The sequence below is a fragment of the Camelus dromedarius genome, chromosome 18 (genome assembly GCF_036321535.1).
Source record: "Camelus dromedarius isolate mCamDro1 chromosome 18, mCamDro1.pat, whole genome shotgun sequence".
In the NCBI taxonomy this organism is placed as follows: domain Eukaryota; kingdom Metazoa; phylum Chordata; class Mammalia; order Artiodactyla; family Camelidae; genus Camelus; species Camelus dromedarius.
Window position 1 is genome coordinate 17,002,107 of NC_087453.1, and position 20,197 is coordinate 17,022,303.

Sequence of the window (20,197 nt, forward strand, 5' to 3'; positions counted from 1 at the left end):
AAAAAAATGCACTTAAATACATGAAAGAATATTAAAGTGGCTAAAATATTTCAATTAATAGCAAAAATAAGAATATGACTTTAGCTAAGTATTTCTGAAATTTCCATAAAGTTACTAATAATTCCATTGGTTGGTCAGAAAAGATACTCTTTAGAAATGACCTAATTCTGATCTGCCTCCAAAATTTTAAAATGACATTGTTCTAAAATAAATTTGAAGGTCAAATTGCTTTATATAAAAACATAACCATTTTCAGGTATTTTTTAATTGGTGTGAAAGACCAGATACAAACATCTCAATTTCAAGGGTAATAAAACTAAGAAAAATATTATGGAATACTTTCAAAACTGTTTCTGATCTTTTCAATACAAAATAACAAAATCAAAATCATAGCTGTATCTTTCTGATCAACTGCTTTTTAAGAATGGTTCAGGGCTTGCCTGTGGCTGCATATTCTGAAGGCAAGCTGCATGTATTTACTATCAAGGGACTCACAGCCCTAAAAAGGCTGGGACAGAAACAAGATGGTGAGCCTAGCACACTGCTTCTTGTCCCAGTAGGGGAGTGCTTTTATGCACAATGTATAAAGAGAGGACAGACACAGCTTTGCCAATCTATGGCAAGAGTGACAATTGACTCTTTCCTGAGAGATACATACATAGGGAGCTTCCTCAGAACCAGGGTAAAGAAAAACTAAATACTCTATCAAACTGTAGAAATTATCTGATTTCAAGAGATACGTTATTTGAATAACCTAAAAAACCACAACTTGGAGGCTCTCTCATATTGAGATTTAACCTCTGTCCCTTCAACTCCTTTCCAAAATGGAAGGATTTACTCTTCCCTATTTACCCTCTTCTTGCTGCCTAACATACTATACCTCCTGAGCACCACTCCAACCACTACTGCCATCACGAATTCCTTGGCCATGTCATTTCTCCTGGAATGAAATTCTAACCTCACTAACGCCTATTCAAATCCTGCCCTAAAATATCCAATTCACCTTCCAATTCCCCCTACGAAGTTTCCTTGTTCTTTCAGTTTCCTCTCTCTCAACACGGAAGACACTCAACATGACATGCAATCAGCACTATCTTCTGCTGTTATCTGACTGCTCTGTGAGGGTGTTCCAACCTCTGCAATGAGACTTGCTCTTTCTCCTCAGACTACCTGCACTTAGGACCATGCCCTTGGCTTTGATTAAAAAACTATTTAAGTATAGTAAGAGACAGCTACAATAATCAAGTTGAGAGGTGATGAGGGTTCAAAACAATGAAAGTGGCCGTAATGATAAGGAGCCATTTAAGACAGAATCAGTATGATCGGAAAACCAGTAGGAAACAACAAGGAAAAGGAGAGGAGGCACAGAAACAGCTACTCCTCAATTTCCTCTTGGCAGGGTTCTGACATGGCTTCCAGAATTACACCAACTCAAAACATTGTCACGTGTATGTAATTGGCAGGAGGAAGAGGCAGAATTAATGAGGGCAGAAAAGAAAGAGAGGGAGGGGAGAAGGAGAAGAGGAGAAAAGGGGAGAGAAGGAGAGAGGAAAGGCAAGCGGGAAAGAGAAAAAGAACACAAATAAAACTAAGCAAAAATGACCAACCAAGACAACCGTGATGCTTTCCTACTCTCCTCTCGCCCCTTCAAATATTTCCGCATATAAAAGCAAACAAATTCTGCCTCTGATTCAGAATAAGTAGAGCTATATTATGCTTAGGTTCCCATCACTGACCCCTGCCTCCTCAACATGCCTGGGGTCAACAGTATCTGGGTTTTCACTTACAAAAAAATGTGTGAACACAAACCTAGTATCATTTGAGTGTTGTTGGGGTCCGTTTCTGTTTGCAAGGCACCTATTAGTATATTCACAAGTCTCAACTTCAGTGACAAAAAAGTTATTGGTTTATCATAAGAAGAGCTGTCATCATTACTAAACTTTCCTTCCAGGACCACCTACGGAAGAAATAAATAACATTTAACATTGTCTGTTGTGGTACACTATGCCCATGTAACAACTGCTACAGTGGACAAAGAGAAGACTGGCCTAATAAGCGAGGCTTTCAGTCTAACATTAGCCACTGTGCTAAGTCTAACACTAACTCATGTATGTTATTAGATGTCACTGGCCCATCACCACTTATGGTAGGCCAAGGCATGCTGGCTGACTGACAAAAAATACCGTGACAAATCTACTTTGTTGATTCACTTAAAATAACTTAAAACTTTTTAAAAAAGCTATTGTTCCATTTTAAAAAATACAATTTAACTTGAATTAGCATACAAAAGAGAACACAGAATATAAAAAACTTTAACAAAATCTTACCTCTGATTTGACTGTGCCAAAGTGATGAGGGAGGGGCAACAAGGAAAGCAGGATATTAATGGAAGATCTTCTCAATTCTGTTGGATTTACATAGCTTTTGAATTTTGAGAGTTCTCTGCCAAAAAAAAAAAAAAAAAGGTATTAGCATTTCTGAACGAAAGTATGTTTTTAGCTATTGTCAAATATACATTATGCCAATTTCTCGCAATTCAAGTACTGGGTTTGGTTTTATAAAGTATCCAGTAACTACTTTCCACTGAGTGTATATCTGCAATTTGTGTGTGTGAGAGAGACAGAGAATCTCTATGTTAAACTGTTATGGAATTAAAACTAGAACCTGATTGATTGAATTGAATGTAAGGCTTACTCTACAAAAGACCTCTGGGCTGGGGCTGCTCTTACACCTCTAGACCAGGCCAAAAAAGATTCAACATGCCAATGGACAAGTCAGAACTGAAGGAATTCAGGGACGAGGTGGGTCTGGATGTTCTACACTCATTTAACGTGGCCTGAGTCCCCTTGGGCTATGAAGACAACTGGACAGGATAAAATTAGGAAACTAATTTGGAGGAAGCACCAAAATAGACCAGGCCAAAACTGACAATTGACATACTAGTACAGAATGATAGCTTACCTGTCAGGCAAAATGGTTTCAAGAGCTGAAATAAAGTAAGGAACCACAACATCAATCCCTTTCAAGTCACAGCAGAACAAAGGAGGGGAGTTTAGAATAACGCTGGCCAAGACAGGATGGCACACATAATCATTTATCTGCAAACCTTGAATTAAAAGCATGTAAAATCTAGGAAAGCAAGAAAAAAATTTTAAACAAACTGCTGATCAATTGTTTTTTTTTTAATTATTAATATTTTCTACATAGTCATCTGAAAGTCTATTTCCAAACTTCACTACTTCTATCCTTTAAATGGTATTACTGGAGTTAGAACAATTCACAAGCGAATACACTAAGAACCAAGTTATCTTTCCTAATGAAAAGAAAAAAAATTCCTGTCTGTTACACCTTCTTACAGTTTTAAGCCTTGCAACTCAAAGCCACAGGTGCCTGCAAATGAAGTAACTGAAAACAAAACAAAAGGCTGCAGTAATTATCAATAACTGGAATTACTGAATTGAATTCCATGTCAGTAAAATTTTGCAGCATTTCACAATTCCTGAAAAAAAGTGTGTGTTGTGTCTTTTTTCCCTTCCTCATTATTTTTTGGGGCACAATTAAAGAAAGAAAAGAAAGCTCATTCAACCTTGTATTCATCACAATATGAAGGTCACTTTGAATAAGACTCCTTTTAGGAATGAATATACTTGAATATACCTTACTTTCAACCTCCTCCCCTAAGCCCCAATGAACTAAGCATTCAATCTTTCATCATTCAAGAGTAACTACACTGGTATACCCTTCCACTACTGTAAGGCACTTTTCTCAACAAAACTCTTCAGAAACAACTTCCTCACCTTCTGGTCACTGCTTAACCCATTTCAATCTATTTTCTCTCTCTAGAACTCAACTAAAACCATGTTACAGCAAATAACCAATGGCCCCTCAATTGCTAAATCCAGAAGACAAATCTTAAGCCTTAACTTACTCTGTCTTTTTAAAGCATTTGACCCTTTGACTACTCCCTTCTTCTCTCCTTATTCTTCTATGACCTCCATGGCTATTTCCTTTAATAGATCTATCTCCACCTGCCTCGTAATACTGGTGTTCCTCAGGCTGTCAACCTCAATTCTTGCTACTTGTTATTTGTGTACATGGCTTTGCTCACTTGAGAAAATAAGCTCCTTAGAGGCAGGATTGACAGCTAACATTTCTGGACCATCTACAGTGTCTAATATTGTAGTAAAAATGTATTAAAATTTTAGTGTGGCCCTTCCAAATCTCTCCATCATTAATAAAAGTCAAATAAGATGGAATAAATAATACTTCTAAAATAAAAAGGGTAGTTGTGGGGTCTTCACCAAATTGGGCAAGGGAGGTAAAAAGGAAGAATTCAAGCAAAAATTTCAATTACTTACATATATTTGCAGGTATTTCAAACCAACATTTATTTATCAATTCAGCCTACTAAGCCATGCTACAATAGAGTTTCACCATCAACTATATAAATGGAAAAATAAACCAAAAAAAATTCTAAGACCTGGATAAATAAGCTGGCAGAATCTCTTCTCCAGTCTTCTTGCTACAAAAAATCCTACACAGTGTCCCACAAGCCTCAGCTCTTCCTGCTTCATAGTTATCAGGAAATTCACTTGCATCAAACATAGGATTGGAAACCATGGTGTCTGTGGACATTTGTGACCCTTTCCGTCGAAACTCCATGCTAGCTTGTGTTGTAATGGCTGGGGAGAAAAAACAAGGGTTTTATTATATTTGTCGATATGCAAATAGGCTCATGGGACCCTGGACACAAAGATCAAATGTTGGTATCATTAAATAGCTACTTGAATAGAATCCAATAATGCTTTTGTTCAGCAACTATGCCTTAATTTTTCTTTAAAAAGGGCTCTCCGAAATCCTCTTTTAAAAGGGGTAATAATTAATTTACAGGGGTATTGTCAGTTTAACAGATTCTACAAGAAGCATTTTTCAACTGAACTGGATTAGCAGAATACATTTGTATATATCTGTATTCACATACATACAGATATATAATACAGAATTTGGTTTTTCTATTATTTATTCTGTTTTTTCCTCCCCCTATAAAATGATGTTTAAACATGAAGAAAAATAGCTACTGCAATTTACACATTACCCCAGACATCATAACTGAATGGGAAATCCCTCATGCCAGGCTGTATACTTCAGGGAGAGGGCAAGGTAAGGATAAGAAATGGGTAGGGAGGAAGAGAGAGCATTCCCACCACCCACCCAACTCCAAAACACACACCAAAGAATCGCCCAACCAAGCAAAATGAGAATGAACTTTAACAACCACAGACAGCAGCTAACTTGAGGTTGAGAAATCAGAAAATCGGATTGATAAGAAAGATTATCATGGTCATTCGTTGTCACTGAAACAGAAGCCCTTTGAAAGTTGCTTTTATTTTTTACAAAAGATTTCACAGTGTATTGAAAATCACTCTGAAATCTTTTATTACTCTACATGAAATGCTTAAATATTTTGTAACAATAGATTTAACAGAATGCAGAGTCAAGCATAAATCTTTATGCAACTTCCCATGAGCCATTTTTAGTCCTGAATAAGCTATCCAGCAATAATACATTTGAAAAACACTACATGCAAAATGCATACAAATCAAACACTAAATCTGTATAAAAATAAGCTTAAAGCTTTAAATTAAAAAAAAAAAGCCAAAACACAGTTAGTGCAAAATCCTGGAATTCATGACATGACCAGACTAGTGTACAGAAATAATGGGACTGATTCAGGCAGATTAATTTGCTTTTGCCAGCAATCTTCCCCATTCAAAACACAGAAAAGTATTTTTCTTCCCAAGTGCAAAAACTACAAGAGACAATGACAATCAAAAATTTTAATGGAATTATGAAAAAAATAAAAACATGACTGCAATTAAGGAGAAGCTTCTGGTTCCTACTTACAAGATTTATAAGAAAGAAGAATTTGGATAAAAGATGCTGCAAGATAATAGAAATAAATGGAAACAAATCAAAGGACAGCAGTAATTATAGAATACTTTAAAGATGGTGAAATTTTACACTAAGTTAAGCTTTTTAGCTTTTTAAAAGTTAGATTAAAAGCTTTATGATACCACAAGTTAGTTCAAAAACAGGAAATTGTGCATTCAGATCCAAAATTATGATTTTTGTATCATGCAAAACAATAAACGAAGGAAATTACACAACTACAAAGAATTGAGGTTTTGAACTGCCCATAACGTGCATTAAAATTTTAGTTCATTAACCCTTCCCAGCTCAATGTTACATTTACAAAGCACAGTGTACTGTCATGTAAATCTAAAGCTAACCAGTTCATAAAAGCAAACATTTTAAGTTAGAGGTGAACTACATGGCAGAATTCCTTGATGGCAGCCAGTACTTACAAAGCAGACTAACAGAGTTAATATCCTCAAACCTCCCACCACCCCCAAGACCTCGAGTGGCAACCAACAGCACTCTAACCCATTCAACTATCTGGACACCTCGTAACTCCGAGGTAATGTAACAGCCTTTCTCATCTCTTAACACAAGGTGGTGAAGGAAGATGGTAAGAGTTAAAAGTAAGAATTTGTTGCCCACATAGGATGTGAATTCTAGTTTCTATCTTTTGGCACAAGAGAGTGAGCAAAGCTGTTACAAACTCCTGAGAGAGTTTCCCTTTAAGCAAGCCCACTAAGGAAGCAGCAGGTTGAGCCACTGTGGATTCAGGGATTTTAATGTCAACAAGCTTGATACCCAGAAGTTACATTGTAAAGAATTGCACCTTAATAAAAAAGAAAAAATACGACTGACTCATTATAGAAAATACAATACAAATTAATAAATATAAACATGGGTCAGAAAACTCAAAACATAAGCACATGAACATAAGAAAATATAAGCCAAAAATGTTTTTTTTAATGTTTTCATTTAGTCATCAAGTAAGTACACTTACTTATCCATAAGTAAAACTTGCCAACAAAATATAAAATGGAAATGGCCAAATATAAAGTGTCAGAATTTGAACAAAATAAAGGAATCCCTGAACTTAGTCATGCAATCTCAAATTCCTGAAAAAGCCTTTATATTCACTTTCTACATTATTTAAAGATTTGTAAGAACATCCAAAATAATTACACGTATATAATGCTAATAGACACAGACGTTAGTTCTGAGATGATATATAATAGTTAAGAATGCATTTCTGAGAGAAAGCAGGGACCCTTATGGCTATTTTATTAGTTTTACCCTTGGAATTAACACTCTCCCTAGAGATGCATAATCTAATGCAATTAGGTATCCTTTTATGTCAAGTTATTTTCAGTCTCAGTGGAAAAGTGCTTCTCTACCAAACAACCAATATTAATTATAAAATTGCACAAAGCATAGTGCCTGCCACAGAGTAATTGTAACTCAGTAAATGCTAGCCATTATTATTGTTTAGCTCTACAAAGCAAGTCATAAATATTCAGTATATTCTGCAGTATCCCACCTCCCATCCTGCACTCTGCATCACTACTTTCAAGTGAAATGGTAAGATGACAAAAATAAATCAGATTTAGATAGAGTTTCATTTCTGTAATAAAATCTAAATGAAGATATCAGGGTTGTTATTAATTCTTCACCAGCCCTACTTACTTACAGAGCAAATGATATTTTTTTTAAAGTGTGCTCTTGAAATAAAGTTCTCTAGACTAAAACCTAAGAGGTTAGTCTTCTGTGAAGCAGAAATTTTCTAATATTCACATGTAGTAATGAGTGAATGGCTGTCAAAATCTAAGAAAACACTTCCTGTGAATAAATTTCCAGTCAATATCTTTAATTCTTTATACTAATATTATTATCCTGGCTGACATGAAGGGAACTTCCAGGTCACCTACTAAAAGGAATCTGATTTTAAAAAAGTAGCTAACCTGAAGTGTGTCTAATAAAACCAGACAAAAGCCAAACCTCATAGAACAAACATAAAAAGGACAAGTAGGAAAACTTCCAAAATTCTGTTACTTCAGCTGGAAGGGGTTAAGCACAAGACACAGATTGGTCAGAGACAGAGAGCTTTTTAAGATACATATTAATCTTGCAGGTAGGAAAGATTAAAAAGAAAAAAGAAAAAAAAGAAAAAATGGTAACGTATTTCTTGAGCAATATTTACCAGTCATGCTGCTGTCTCTGTTTATCCCATTATGAAGTTTACAGTGAACAAATGCTGCATCAAATAACCATGATCCAAAGAGATTCAAGATGCTGTTAACCTTTGGTCTCCGTGGGGCAGGCAGTGGTCGGGGTTCTGAACTAGTCTGATTCGGACTTGACAGAGGAGAGGTGGAGGATGTCTGGTGTTGAACTTTCGAGGCATGAGCAGTAGTAACCTATTAAAACAACACAAGAATATAGCCACACTCATGAAAAGTCTGAGAGAACAGCAGGACTTTTTAAAAAGGATGGCAGATTCAAAAGCCAACTTTATACAGTATAATAACAGAGATGGAAACTCTTACTGTGCTTGTCTTCATGGTGGCCTTATTCACAGTAACAGCCCGGTGCCTCCGGTTATGTGGTGGAGTGGTATTGACAGCAGTGCTTTGAGGCATACTTAATCTATTTACGGGTGTTGGAGGAGCACTGTCTGATCGGGGTCTAGAAATGCCTTTAAAGAAAGACAAATGGAGTTATTCTTCATAGTTCAAAATATGTGGTCAGAAAATCTTCCTCAAGCAAAACCAGTGAAGGCTCAGGACAGACTATAACAGAGACTGCTCGCTGCCTCCCAATATCCATTCATCCTGTCCCCCTGAGTTATAGAACACAAATTTCAGCTGGACATGGCTACCCAGAATAAACAACTACATTTTGAAGTTTCCCTTACAGCTAGATGTGGCCATGTTCTCATCATAGAGAAATGGGCAATTATTGGGTGGGTCTTCCAAGAAATCTCCTTAAAAGGACCAAAGGTAGATGCTCCTTCCTTCCCAATTCCTGAATAGGACATCTGGAACTCTTTCAACCAGCATACAATATATTTAGTGCATATAAAAATGCTTAAGGAAATGACAGATGTTAAATATCACTGCTTTTTAACAGGTTAAAAATATTCTGACTTTTCATATTTCTAAAATGTGAAAAAGTTTCAAACAATAATTCACAAAAAGTGTAATTTGCTTCCTAATGATACACATAAGACTACCTAATGCATTTTAATCTGTATTTTCTTGAATTACTAGTGAGAATGGATACTTTTCTCTTTTGAAAATCATTTATTCATAGCCTTTGCCCATTTATTTACCAGGTCTTATTCTTTTCCTTTGCACTGTTTGATTTATTTATATAATAATAACAAAAACCCTCTAACTATTACACTTGTTGCAAATAATTGTTCCCAGTTTATTATCTGTAATCAAATATGTTCATCTTTTCTTTGGGCTGTCCATAATAGTTTCTAAAACTAGACTCTAGAGTTATCTTCAAACATCGAGCAATATACACAGAATTCACCTAAGAATGCATCCACCAGACAGCTGATTCCACGCATGGCACGAAAAAATATTTGAGGCAGATGTTTAAGGCAGGGATACTGATTCAACTCTTGCGGCATTCCGCTCACATTTAAGAACTGTTCCTGAAATTTGGGAGTAGAGCTTATAATGGCTGGGTTACTCAAATCCACAGGATTACTATCAAAAAAGAGAGCAAGAATTAATTATACATTTAGAAATTTCTTTAGCAAGAAAATGCATGCAATCTAATTTAAGAACAGGGCTGTCTGTGCCTAATTCTTTGATTCAGAGATTAATCTATATTTAATAGGCTAGGGACTCAAACATCAACACCACTTTACAGAAGACCTGCAGTGTGCTTACATGAACTTACTCTGCCTATTCAGAGAATGAGAATCAAAATAAGACTGGAAATTTTAAATTTTTTAAAAGTATGCACTGATATTTTGTAAGATGTTTGGAATTAAGAATTGGAGTGGTAAAACTATAAATAAATCAACAGGAACCCTAAGGAGAAAATTTTACTTTAATATTAACATTTCCAATTTTTTAAAAATTATGTATAAAATCGAGATTAGTGTTTGTGTTCATGTGTATGTACTAAAGCCATACATTTTAATGTACTTAAAACAATGTATTTGGACATGAGTCGTATTTTATGTACAAATAATTTTAAATATTTCCATTAAAAAATAGATTTAGATTTCCACTCAAAATAGCCTGCTTAACTGCCCATTAGACAGTCTTTCCAACTCAAAGTAATAGTGTTAGTAACTCTATAGTCAGCACCTAGAAAGACATTCCACTAGCTACAAGATGAAAAGAACCTGGCTGAGAAATATAAATCAGTGGTTTATAGATTCTCTGGCCTTTGAAATCTCTTTCTCCATCCACTCAGACTCTTAATTTCAAGTAACTGCAAATGGGGACAGGGGAGAGTGTATGCATGTATGGAAAATGGGCTTCTACTATTAGTACATTGTATCCACAGAACTGAAGGCCGCTATGCAGGGTAGAGAAGATAAGAAGTCTCTGGTAGCAGTGCCAACTAAAGGCGCCGTGTTGGGAAGTAGGAAAAATAAGCAGTATGTTTGGAATGCACTACAACTCAGGTTCAGCAGAGCTCTGCCAAATTCATGTCTATTCGATACTGAAAACTGGGGAGAGAATATACCAGCTTCTACCAGCTTCTCCAGATGTAAACCTGATGTGATTTTATTGACATTCAAATATTCAGAGAACAGATTCAAGAAAATAATGAAAACGTAAAATGAGAATGGGTAGCAAAGGACATGGATCAGACCACAGAAACTGCACTCCTGCAGCTCCCAATGCCCTGTGTATCTGACACATTTGGGGAACCTGTTATGGATCCAGATTCCACCTAGATTTACTGAAATAGAATCTCCTGGTAGCACCGGAAGGGCAGCTGGCCATGCACAAACAAGCACAAGTATTTGAGAACCAGAGTATTCCAGTTAAGAGGAACAATTTTTTTCCCTGGAAAAAGATGAAGTAGTACCATACTAGACAAAATTTTGGTGCCTGTCTTCCCTATCATATTCAGCCCCCTTCCCAGGAAATTTGCCCATGATCATAGCAGCTCCTTCTGAGCAACCTTCTTGAATCTGCCTTCCACCTAGCCTCAGCTCATTTAACAAATGGGGTAAAACTGTCTAAAAGGAGGCAATACAGATGTTTGCTAGAGAACTTTAACTGATGTAGCCTAACAAAATAAACTTAATCCAATTTATCCCTTTTGACCATCTGAGCAAAGGACAAGCCCCAGTGACTGAAAGAGCTAGAGGTGGAGGGTTACACAACATCACAGCTATTTACACCACTAGATGGTCATCATGGGGCTGCATGGACCCCAATGGCAGGAAGAAAAAGGGTCTCAGGGGAAGGCTGCCAGAGGAAGAGAGCAGTGTGAATGCACAAGAAGAGCAAAAAAAAGCCAAGGGAGACAGATGACAGAGCAGCCTGTCCCAAGGCTGCCTTGATCCCTCCCCATTATGAGTATTGGATGTTCACTGCTTCGTGGAGTCCAGTGAGACTCATTATCCTCTTTTTCACCTGCATTTGTTTAAATAGGTTCCTATTCTGTATGTATATACATACATACATACACACATATATAAAACCCTGACTAAAATAATAAGATCTTTCAGCTCAAGAAGAAAGATAGAGCCTGAAGTGATCAATTAACAGTGAAAACACAGGCAAAGATTATCCAAGAACTATCTCTAAAAAAGATTCCACAACTAGAGTTTTACTGGTGATTTATTTCAAATTCTTAAGGAATATGTAACTTTCATGCAACAGAGCACAGAAAAAGAAAGGATGGTTCCTTTTTTTTCAAGTTAACAAAATATAAATTAGTCAAAAAACAGAAATAGAGACAATCTGGGAAAACATTAAAAGAATAGCATTCCATAACCAAGAAGAACTTTTCTCTAAAGAATGAAGGCCAATTCAATATTGGGAAATAAATTAATATAATAACAACAGGTGGAAAAGAAAAAATATTTAGTTGCTTAAGTGGATCCCAAAATATGATTTGAAAATAATTCACTACTGTTTCTGATTTCATTTCTATTTTTAAAAAAATTGAAAATGTTAACTGCTTAGGAAACCAGGAACATTAAAAAGAATCTATCTAGTATCAACAATCAATATCCCCCTCAAAATTTCATGTAGTAGAGGCATTTCAATGAAAATCAGAACAAAAGAATGTCAAAACAGCATCATTTTAACTCAGCAGTATTCTAGAAGTTCTGACTAATGCAGTAACTTACAGAAGTAATAACAATAACAATAATGGCAACTTTTCTCTAAAGCACCTACCACCCACAAGATATATCATTTTATGTATTTTTTCTTCAATTCTTATAACAAGATGGATACTGTTATTATCTCCATTTTACAGATTAAAAAGAGACTGAGGCTTAGGGATACTAAACTGCTTGCTCAGGTCGACAAAAAAAAAAGTAGAACATGAACTCAAACACAGGTCTTACTGCAACCAAAGCACTTTTAATTTATTACCACAGACTCAAGACTCAAGTATGAATTACTAGAAAGGAGACATTTCTTTTTTCTTAAATGTAAGTACTGGGGATTGAACCCATGACCTCATGCATGCTAAGTGTGCATTCTACAGCTATTCCCTGCCCACCCCCCCCCACCTTTTTTAAGAAAGGAGACTTAAGGAGACATTTCTCATTTGCATATGTTTCCATTGTATCTAGACATCAATGAAAGAATCAATGAAATACTCAGAACATTTTAAAATCCCAAATATACAAAAAAAAAAGTAGAACATTTTCTTTATAGTAGCAATAACCACTCATAAAGTTTAACAGTAGAAAAAGTTACCCTTTCACAACATCAGCAATAAATACACAGGAATAATCGTAAAAGAACTATGCAGATATTGGTGAAGAAAACTACAAAACACTTCTGCAAGATATTTAAAATTCTCAAAAAGAAAAATACCTACTCTTAGAAAGGCAGATTCACTATATTAAGATATCAGCTTCCCCTAAACATAAATACAGGCTTAATACAATTCTCATCTTTGGCAGAGTCTAGTTAGCTGTTTACTCTCTTTTCCTCCCATGTTCTCTTGCAATTAAGTGCGGCATATGTCTCAGTTCTGGCTAATGGAGTATGGGTAGCCGTGATTTACATCACTTCAGGAGCTGGTCCATAAAAACCTCCCACACAATTTTTCTTGCTCTCTCTCTTTTCCATCTTCCATCCAGACACAGAGGCTCCTGCTTACAAAGACAAAGCACTAATAAAGCCACACACTGAACGTGGCAGAGTCTCTGCCAGCCTGGGACCACAAACAACTACATGAGCAGGGTGACTCATTATCCAAGATTTATGAAACATATTGTACTAAGCCACTAAGATTTTCAGGCTCATCTGCTAAAGCAGGACATGTTCCTTACCCTAATTAATACACACTGCAAACCCTAAAAGGTTTTGTGAGGTTCTTCTGTTTACCTGTCTTTTGTAACATGTCAAATGGATTCTAAAATTCATCCAAACTGTTAAACAGGCAATGAGAGATTAAAAAAAAAGTTCTAAGAAATGGAAAAAGAGAGAAAGACATTAGGCCTATGAAATATCAGTAACTATTATAAGGTTGAAATAATTAGAAGTGTGAATCTCCTATAAGAATGAATGAAGAGATTAATGAAATAATATGCGACCCAAAGACAAAACTCATATATAAAAAGGAACTTAATGTCACAAAGGAAACAAAGTCAAAAGAAATCATAAATCAGTATCTATCTGATCAAAGAACACAGAAGGACTTTCTAATCTGAAAGGAAACAGAAAATGATCAGAGAAAAAGATAGATTTTAAAAAATAAACTAAAATCACTGAAAGATGAAAAACACAAACTACAAACTGAAAAAAAAAATGACAGAAAATGGTTAATATTCCTAATTTATAAAGGTCATACAGAGTAATTCAGAATCACTAACAAACAAATAGAAAAATGAGGCTGGTCAAACCAGAAAGAGAGTATGCAAGGAAAAAGTTTACAGATCAAGACAGTACACAACAGAATAAAAGTTCCACAGAGCACAAGGACAGGGCTAGTAGAGAGACAGGAAGAGACTGAATCGATAGAAATACTATAAAGGAAGAAACAGCAGGAAGTATTACTTTTAGTAATTTGCCCCTACGTGAAATTTTATGATGTACACTCAGTGAAATTTTAAACAAGGCTACTAGAGAAGAGGCCCTGAGAGCCAGACTGACCAGTCAGTGCTGGTCACAGAGAGGAACAAGGCAGTTGCTGGTCTCCACAGAATGTGACAAAGTCCTGGGAGAGATATCATCATCCAGGCTGCAGAAACAGGGAAGAGAATAAATGCCGCATCTACTGCAGGGAACAAGCCCCCGGAGAGTATGGACCAAGAGCAGTTGAGGATAGCCTAACCCTGCGGGGACAAGGAGGGCAGGGGCACATGATGTAGATGCGTAACTTGTCCAGTCTGCCTCCACCTGATGACTGTGCTTAGCAGCCACATTGTGAACTCCAGCAAGGAGCTACAGCATGGTTCCTGCCCTAGACACTTACTGGTAAAGGGCACATAAAATACTAAAAGAACAGTACCTTAGCATATGTAAAAAGCGAAACCATGTCTGTGCAACACACTCATTATCCATTTCAGGAGGGATCAGACTGGCGTCTTCATCGGGAACTTTAAATGGAGGAAATGAAGGACCATATGTAAAGCGTAGCAATCTAGAAAATAAAAAAATCACACCACTAAATTCATTTCATAACAAAATGAAAGATACACACAAGCATTAAAATATAATAAGAGAAATGTGTTAAGAGAAAATAAATGAAACTTGTATTATACCTCACTAAAGTGAATAAAATAAATGAAAACCCTTGTTTATGAAATAGACAAACCAGAAGAGGATTTCCAGTTCTGTAAAAGATTTTTTAAATTATTATTTAAAACATTTATTTATTTAAGTAATTAACATTATTTATAATTTAGTTCATATATTTCTAAGTTAAATAACTGATAAGTTTGTTATTTATAAAATTATTTCTTTATGAATTTATAAATTTATTTTATATTAAATTATAATTATAAAATTATAAGTGCTTTTATAAATTCAATATTATATCTCATAAATTTTATAACATAACATATATAACTTAATACTATATTGTATATGATGTAACACATAATACTGTATATGATATTTTAATTATATATAAGTTTATAACAGTATAGTCATAAAAATGGCAAATTATATATATTTATAAAATTATAAATTTAAAATTTTAATTTATAATGGCAAATAATAAATCATATAATCATAATATGCAATTATGTTCACATAATTAGTCATATAATATAAATAATAAATTATTTAAATTATTTTTAAAAGATTCACTGGACTGCAAACTCCTTCAACACAACTAAGCTATAATGTATTCATAACTGCTATATAATTTTACATGAAGTTTAGAATTTATGGTGTGCCTTGAAAGTAATTCAATTTGACAATTCAATTAACTCAAAATAATGTTCCAAATGTATTAAAACTATTCAAAGCCCTCTGACTCAATTATTAATCTATAATTATCTAATCTATATAATCATATCAATATTTTTTGGGGGAGAGGCAATTAGGTTTACTTATTTTTTTTTTTAGAGGAGGTACTCGGTATTGAACCCACGACCTTGTGCATGCTAAACATGTACTCTACCAGTTGAGCTATACCCTCCCCCCTCGTATCAACAATATTTTTTAAGTAAAACCCTGGGAACAACTTAACTATCAAAAGAACACAGAAATTAAATGAATTATAATTCCATTTATATAATGAGAAACTATAAAGCCATTAAAAATATGATCTTGAGATTTATTTTAGAAAAAAACATATGTAATTACTGGTACAAGAATCAGACATCAAATGAAAAAGCAGACAATACTATATAGAATAATCTCAAATTGATTTTTTTAAAAAGGGAACTAAATGGAAAAAAATACATTCAAATGTTAACAATGGTTATTTGTAAGTGATGGATATTTTCCCCATATCTTTCAAATTTTCTATTATAAGCATGTATTGTTTTTACCATCAAGATAAAAGTATTATTTAAAAATAGATTCATAATATTGACATTCACCAAGTGTATCAGAATCAAAAGAATATTCCAAATGTTCATCTTAGTTCAAATGATGATATAGATATAAACATCTTATTGACTCTCCAAAAGACCAGTCTACCTTCTGATACAGAATACTACCTACAAATTATCTGTTCCTACTTCCACAAGTAACCCCCAATCAAATCTGAATCAGATCAAGTCTCTAGATCTGACAACCAGTTGACAGGAAATATAGGAGATAGGGGAACATGTTAATTAACACAATTAGCACAAAATCAGAAAAATCCAGAATGTGAAACTCTCTAAGGGACAAACAATCCAGTTCAATAAAAAAAAATTTCTTTTAACTGCAAAGAAATAAAAATGAGAGAGCAAGAATATATAGTTTAAAATAGGCTGAAGAAATATACGTCAACTAAATACAATGTCCACATCTTGTTTGCATTCTGATTCAGTAGAATCAACTATTTAAAAAAAAGAGAGAAACACATTCAGGGACATTTCAACACTCAGTAGCTAACTGATATTAAAAAATCATTCGCCATTTGCAGCAACATGGATGTCCCTGGAGAATGTCATTCTAAGTGAAGTAAGTCAGAAAGAGAAAGAAAATTACCATATGAGATCACTCATATGTGGAATCTTAAAAAAATAAAAATTAAAAAAAAAAAACACAAAACAGAAACAGATTCATAGACATAGAATACAAACTTGTGGTTGCCAGAGGGGAGGGGAGTGGGAAGGGACAGACTGGGAGTTTGAAATTTTGTAGATACTGATAGGCATATGTAGAATAGATAAACAAGATTATACTGTGTAGCACAGGGAAATATACACAAGATCTTGTGGTAGCTCACAGAGAAAAAGAATGTAACAGTGAATATGTGTATGTTCATGTATAACTGAAGAACTGTGCTCTACACTGGAAATTGACACAACATTATAAACTGACTATAATTCAATAAAAAAAAAACTTAACATTTTGTTTAGGTATGTTAATGGTATTGTGGTTATGCTTAAAAAAGAATCCTCATCTTTTAGAGTTATATTTTAGAAGATGTAAAGTTAAAATGAAAAAAATAAGTCTGAAAAATTAAAGCCTAACAGTTTACTCAGAGAATGGTGATAGTATTACATAAAAACAGTTTTAAAAAAGTAAATTATTATTATTATAAAAAACTGCCTACTTTGGTACAAAGGAGCATGTGACAGTATAGTCCCATTTCTGTAAAATTATGTATCAACATATATAATGAGATTTCTGGTAAACTTAACTTTTTTTGTTGTACCTTTTCTTTGTTTTTAAAAAATAATGATCATGAACATTTAAATAAGTAGAATAAGAGTGGGATTTGGGGGGTGGGAGTAGTACGGCTCAGAATTTATCTGCCTCTCCAAGATACATGCTTAATCTGAAAAGTTTTAGATTAGACATTAACCAAACTGATCCACCTATTTTTAAAAAGTGGCTCAATTCTATATCTAAAGTACAGTAATAAGAGACACAAGACAGAGGCTTTTTACGATGTACTCTATGAATCCCAGAAAGACACAAAACTAGGGGGAAGCTGCCTAAGACCAGACAGATGAAAGAAGGCAAGTCAATGATGACAACTTACCTTGAAGTGAGCGCACAGATGACCTTGCTCCACTGTTCCACCACTGCCGGGTGGTGCCTCCAGTTAGCCACCATCTCCTTGGCTGTTTTCCAGTAAGGAGGTGTTGGGAAGCACCGAGTACAAGCTAGTAACCAAACCTCAAAGAGAACACCAATCAGCTTCTCTGCTAGATTCTCAGCAATGCCACCTTACCAACAAAAAGAAAACATTTTTGGCACACTTATAAAGCACAATCTTTAGTTCACTGATTTCGGAGAACTGGTCAAAAAATTAAAATAACTGTAATGCTAAGTTTTGACTTTCAAATAACCATTTAATAGTAAAAAGGAAAAATTATTCTTAGGAGTTCCTATGAAGGAAATCATGAATGCATCAACCCATTATCACTTTTAAAGTTTTCAGGTCGCCCTGCTCAGTTCTTATTGAAGACGTTAATCTCCAGCAGAGGGACAGGAGCACAGAGGGGTGAAGGGAAAGGATGAGGGTTTATGATGAGTGACTATTATGAGTCAGTTTCTGTGTCACACAGCTCATACACAGAACCTCACATTAACTCTGCAGTATAGGTATTTACAATATCTATTACCGATTATTAATTATATCCATTTTGAAGATGAGAAAACAGGTTCAGGAAATTTAAATAACTTACCCAAGTTTACACAGCCATTAAGTAAAGGGATCAGAACAAATACTCAAGACATTCTACCTCCAAACTTGCTATAAAATGCTTTAGGTGTTTGAAAGCCACCCTTCAAGGGAGAGGAAGACAAAGAAGGGAGCCAAAGGACTGGTGCTGGGCAGGACAGAATCTCAACCATGAAAACAGAGATGCTCCCCGGTTCTGAGCCCTGGAACTAGGAAGAACAGCAGTGGTCTGTGCTCTGCATAGCTCCACAGGGCAAATTTGGGACTAGAAGGAAAAGCTATAAAGATTCCTATTTCAAATGAGCAAAAAAGAAGTTTTAACAATAACAAGCCCCAGAAGGGGATAATGCTATACTTGCTAATATACCTAGCAATAACACTCACAATATTTATACTATTTATAATTAACTCCACTACAACCCTTCTCTCCAAATGATTATGCTACCTTTGCACGGTCAGGATGGACTGACTGCCTTATGGTGCTGAAACCACCAGCATTGGGAGTGTATAGCAGAGAGACAGCATTTGTGTCTAGCCAGCCATCATCAATACCAGACAGGGTATTCCTATTGTGGGGTCCCTTTCAATACTAATCTGTGAATTTTTTTTTTTTTAGGGTATCTTCTTGGACACTGCATTTGTGTGAGAGTGTTAGTAAAGAGACTACACAGAAGAAAAAGAAACAAGGAAACTTGGAACTAGAATATCAGCTCATTGCCTTTGTACACTGTGCTATAACATGCAATGCAGGACATCTAAAATACACTCTAAAGTCTTATAAAATTGGAGGCTGTTTGTGGAGAGCAAGGTATAGCTCAGTGGTAGAGTGCATGCCTAGCATACACAAGGTCCTGGTTTCAATCCCCAGTACCTTCATTAAAAAAAATAAACCTAATTACCTCCACAACTCCCCAAAAAAGTTGGAGGCTTTTTAATGGCTAGGTAATGAATGACATACTGTCATAGTTCCAAACAGAACACTTTTAAGATTTTGTAGGTTTCATTTGCTAAACCAAGTATCTTCTGTGCTATCAAGTTTTCAGTCTACTTGGGTAGCTACTTTGTAATCAGGTACATTACATATAGGCTCTAATTTAATCAATTAGTTGTTTCTTATATTGGTTCTATCTTAATATACTGAACAAGCTACTGTTTCTATCATTAAACAGTGTTAATTCACTGAATCCCTCCCTACATTAGCAAAATCATCACTGAAGGTAAAATAACTTCACATTGTGCCTTTGAGGGTTTTCCATTCTAAGAACTGCCAATCTTGGTTTGTCAACTGTCGTGCCAAAATTTAAATCCTCACTGAGTTTACTACTCATTGAGTCTACAAGCAAACTATTTGGAAAAAAAATAACAAACCTTGAACAGTTGGTGGCGCTAGAAGTATGTCATTAATCTGCAGAAGAAACAACAGTAAGACTTCCCAGGTTTCTCTGGCCATGATGGATGACTCACGGGCCAGTTTCTGAATGGCTCTCAGGACCTGTAAGCATAGTCGGATCTGACTAGGGCCCTGTTCCTGCCTGAAGAAAACAGACAGATATCACTGACAAGCCTTGAGGAGAGAAAGCAACCGTTAAGGACAGATGACTTTTGGATGCAGCAAGCAATGGTCCAATGACACTCCCTAACAGCATTAGCAGACAGGACTAGGCACACCCTCTTCAGTTCAAAGCTACTTCCTCATCATAGTTTGGTACTCTGGGATCTCAACCTACCACTCCTACAAGAGTTTGAAAAGCTCCTGGGGAGAGGGGGGGATACTGGAATGTAAACTTTACCTCTGGATTTTCTAACTCTGAAA

The 20,197-nt window shown here is 35.3% G+C and overlaps 1 protein-coding gene across 2 annotated transcripts in view; it reads right to left on the reverse strand.

Annotated features, from left to right (window-relative positions):
- RALGAPB (Ral GTPase activating protein non-catalytic subunit beta) overlaps positions 1–20,197 on the reverse strand; it is an 84,849-nt gene that overhangs the window by 41,663 nt on the left and 22,989 nt on the right. For both annotated transcript variants that reach the window (XM_010975244.3, XM_010975243.3), the window contains exons 4-13: positions 19,753–19,916; positions 17,740–17,926; positions 14,596–14,727; positions 9,454–9,632; positions 8,460–8,608; positions 8,114–8,330; positions 4,481–4,682; positions 2,962–3,129; positions 2,328–2,442; positions 1,810–1,957 (exon numbers count right to left, since the gene is read on the reverse strand). In XM_010975244.3, the coding sequence (XP_010973546.2) occupies positions 1,810–1,957; positions 2,328–2,442; positions 2,962–3,129; positions 4,481–4,682; positions 8,114–8,330; positions 8,460–8,608; positions 9,454–9,632; positions 14,596–14,727; positions 17,740–17,926; positions 19,753–19,916 (1,661 nt within the window). The remainder of the gene's footprint in view (positions 1–1,809; positions 1,958–2,327; positions 2,443–2,961; positions 3,130–4,480; positions 4,683–8,113; positions 8,331–8,459; positions 8,609–9,453; positions 9,633–14,595; positions 14,728–17,739; positions 17,927–19,752; positions 19,917–20,197) is intronic.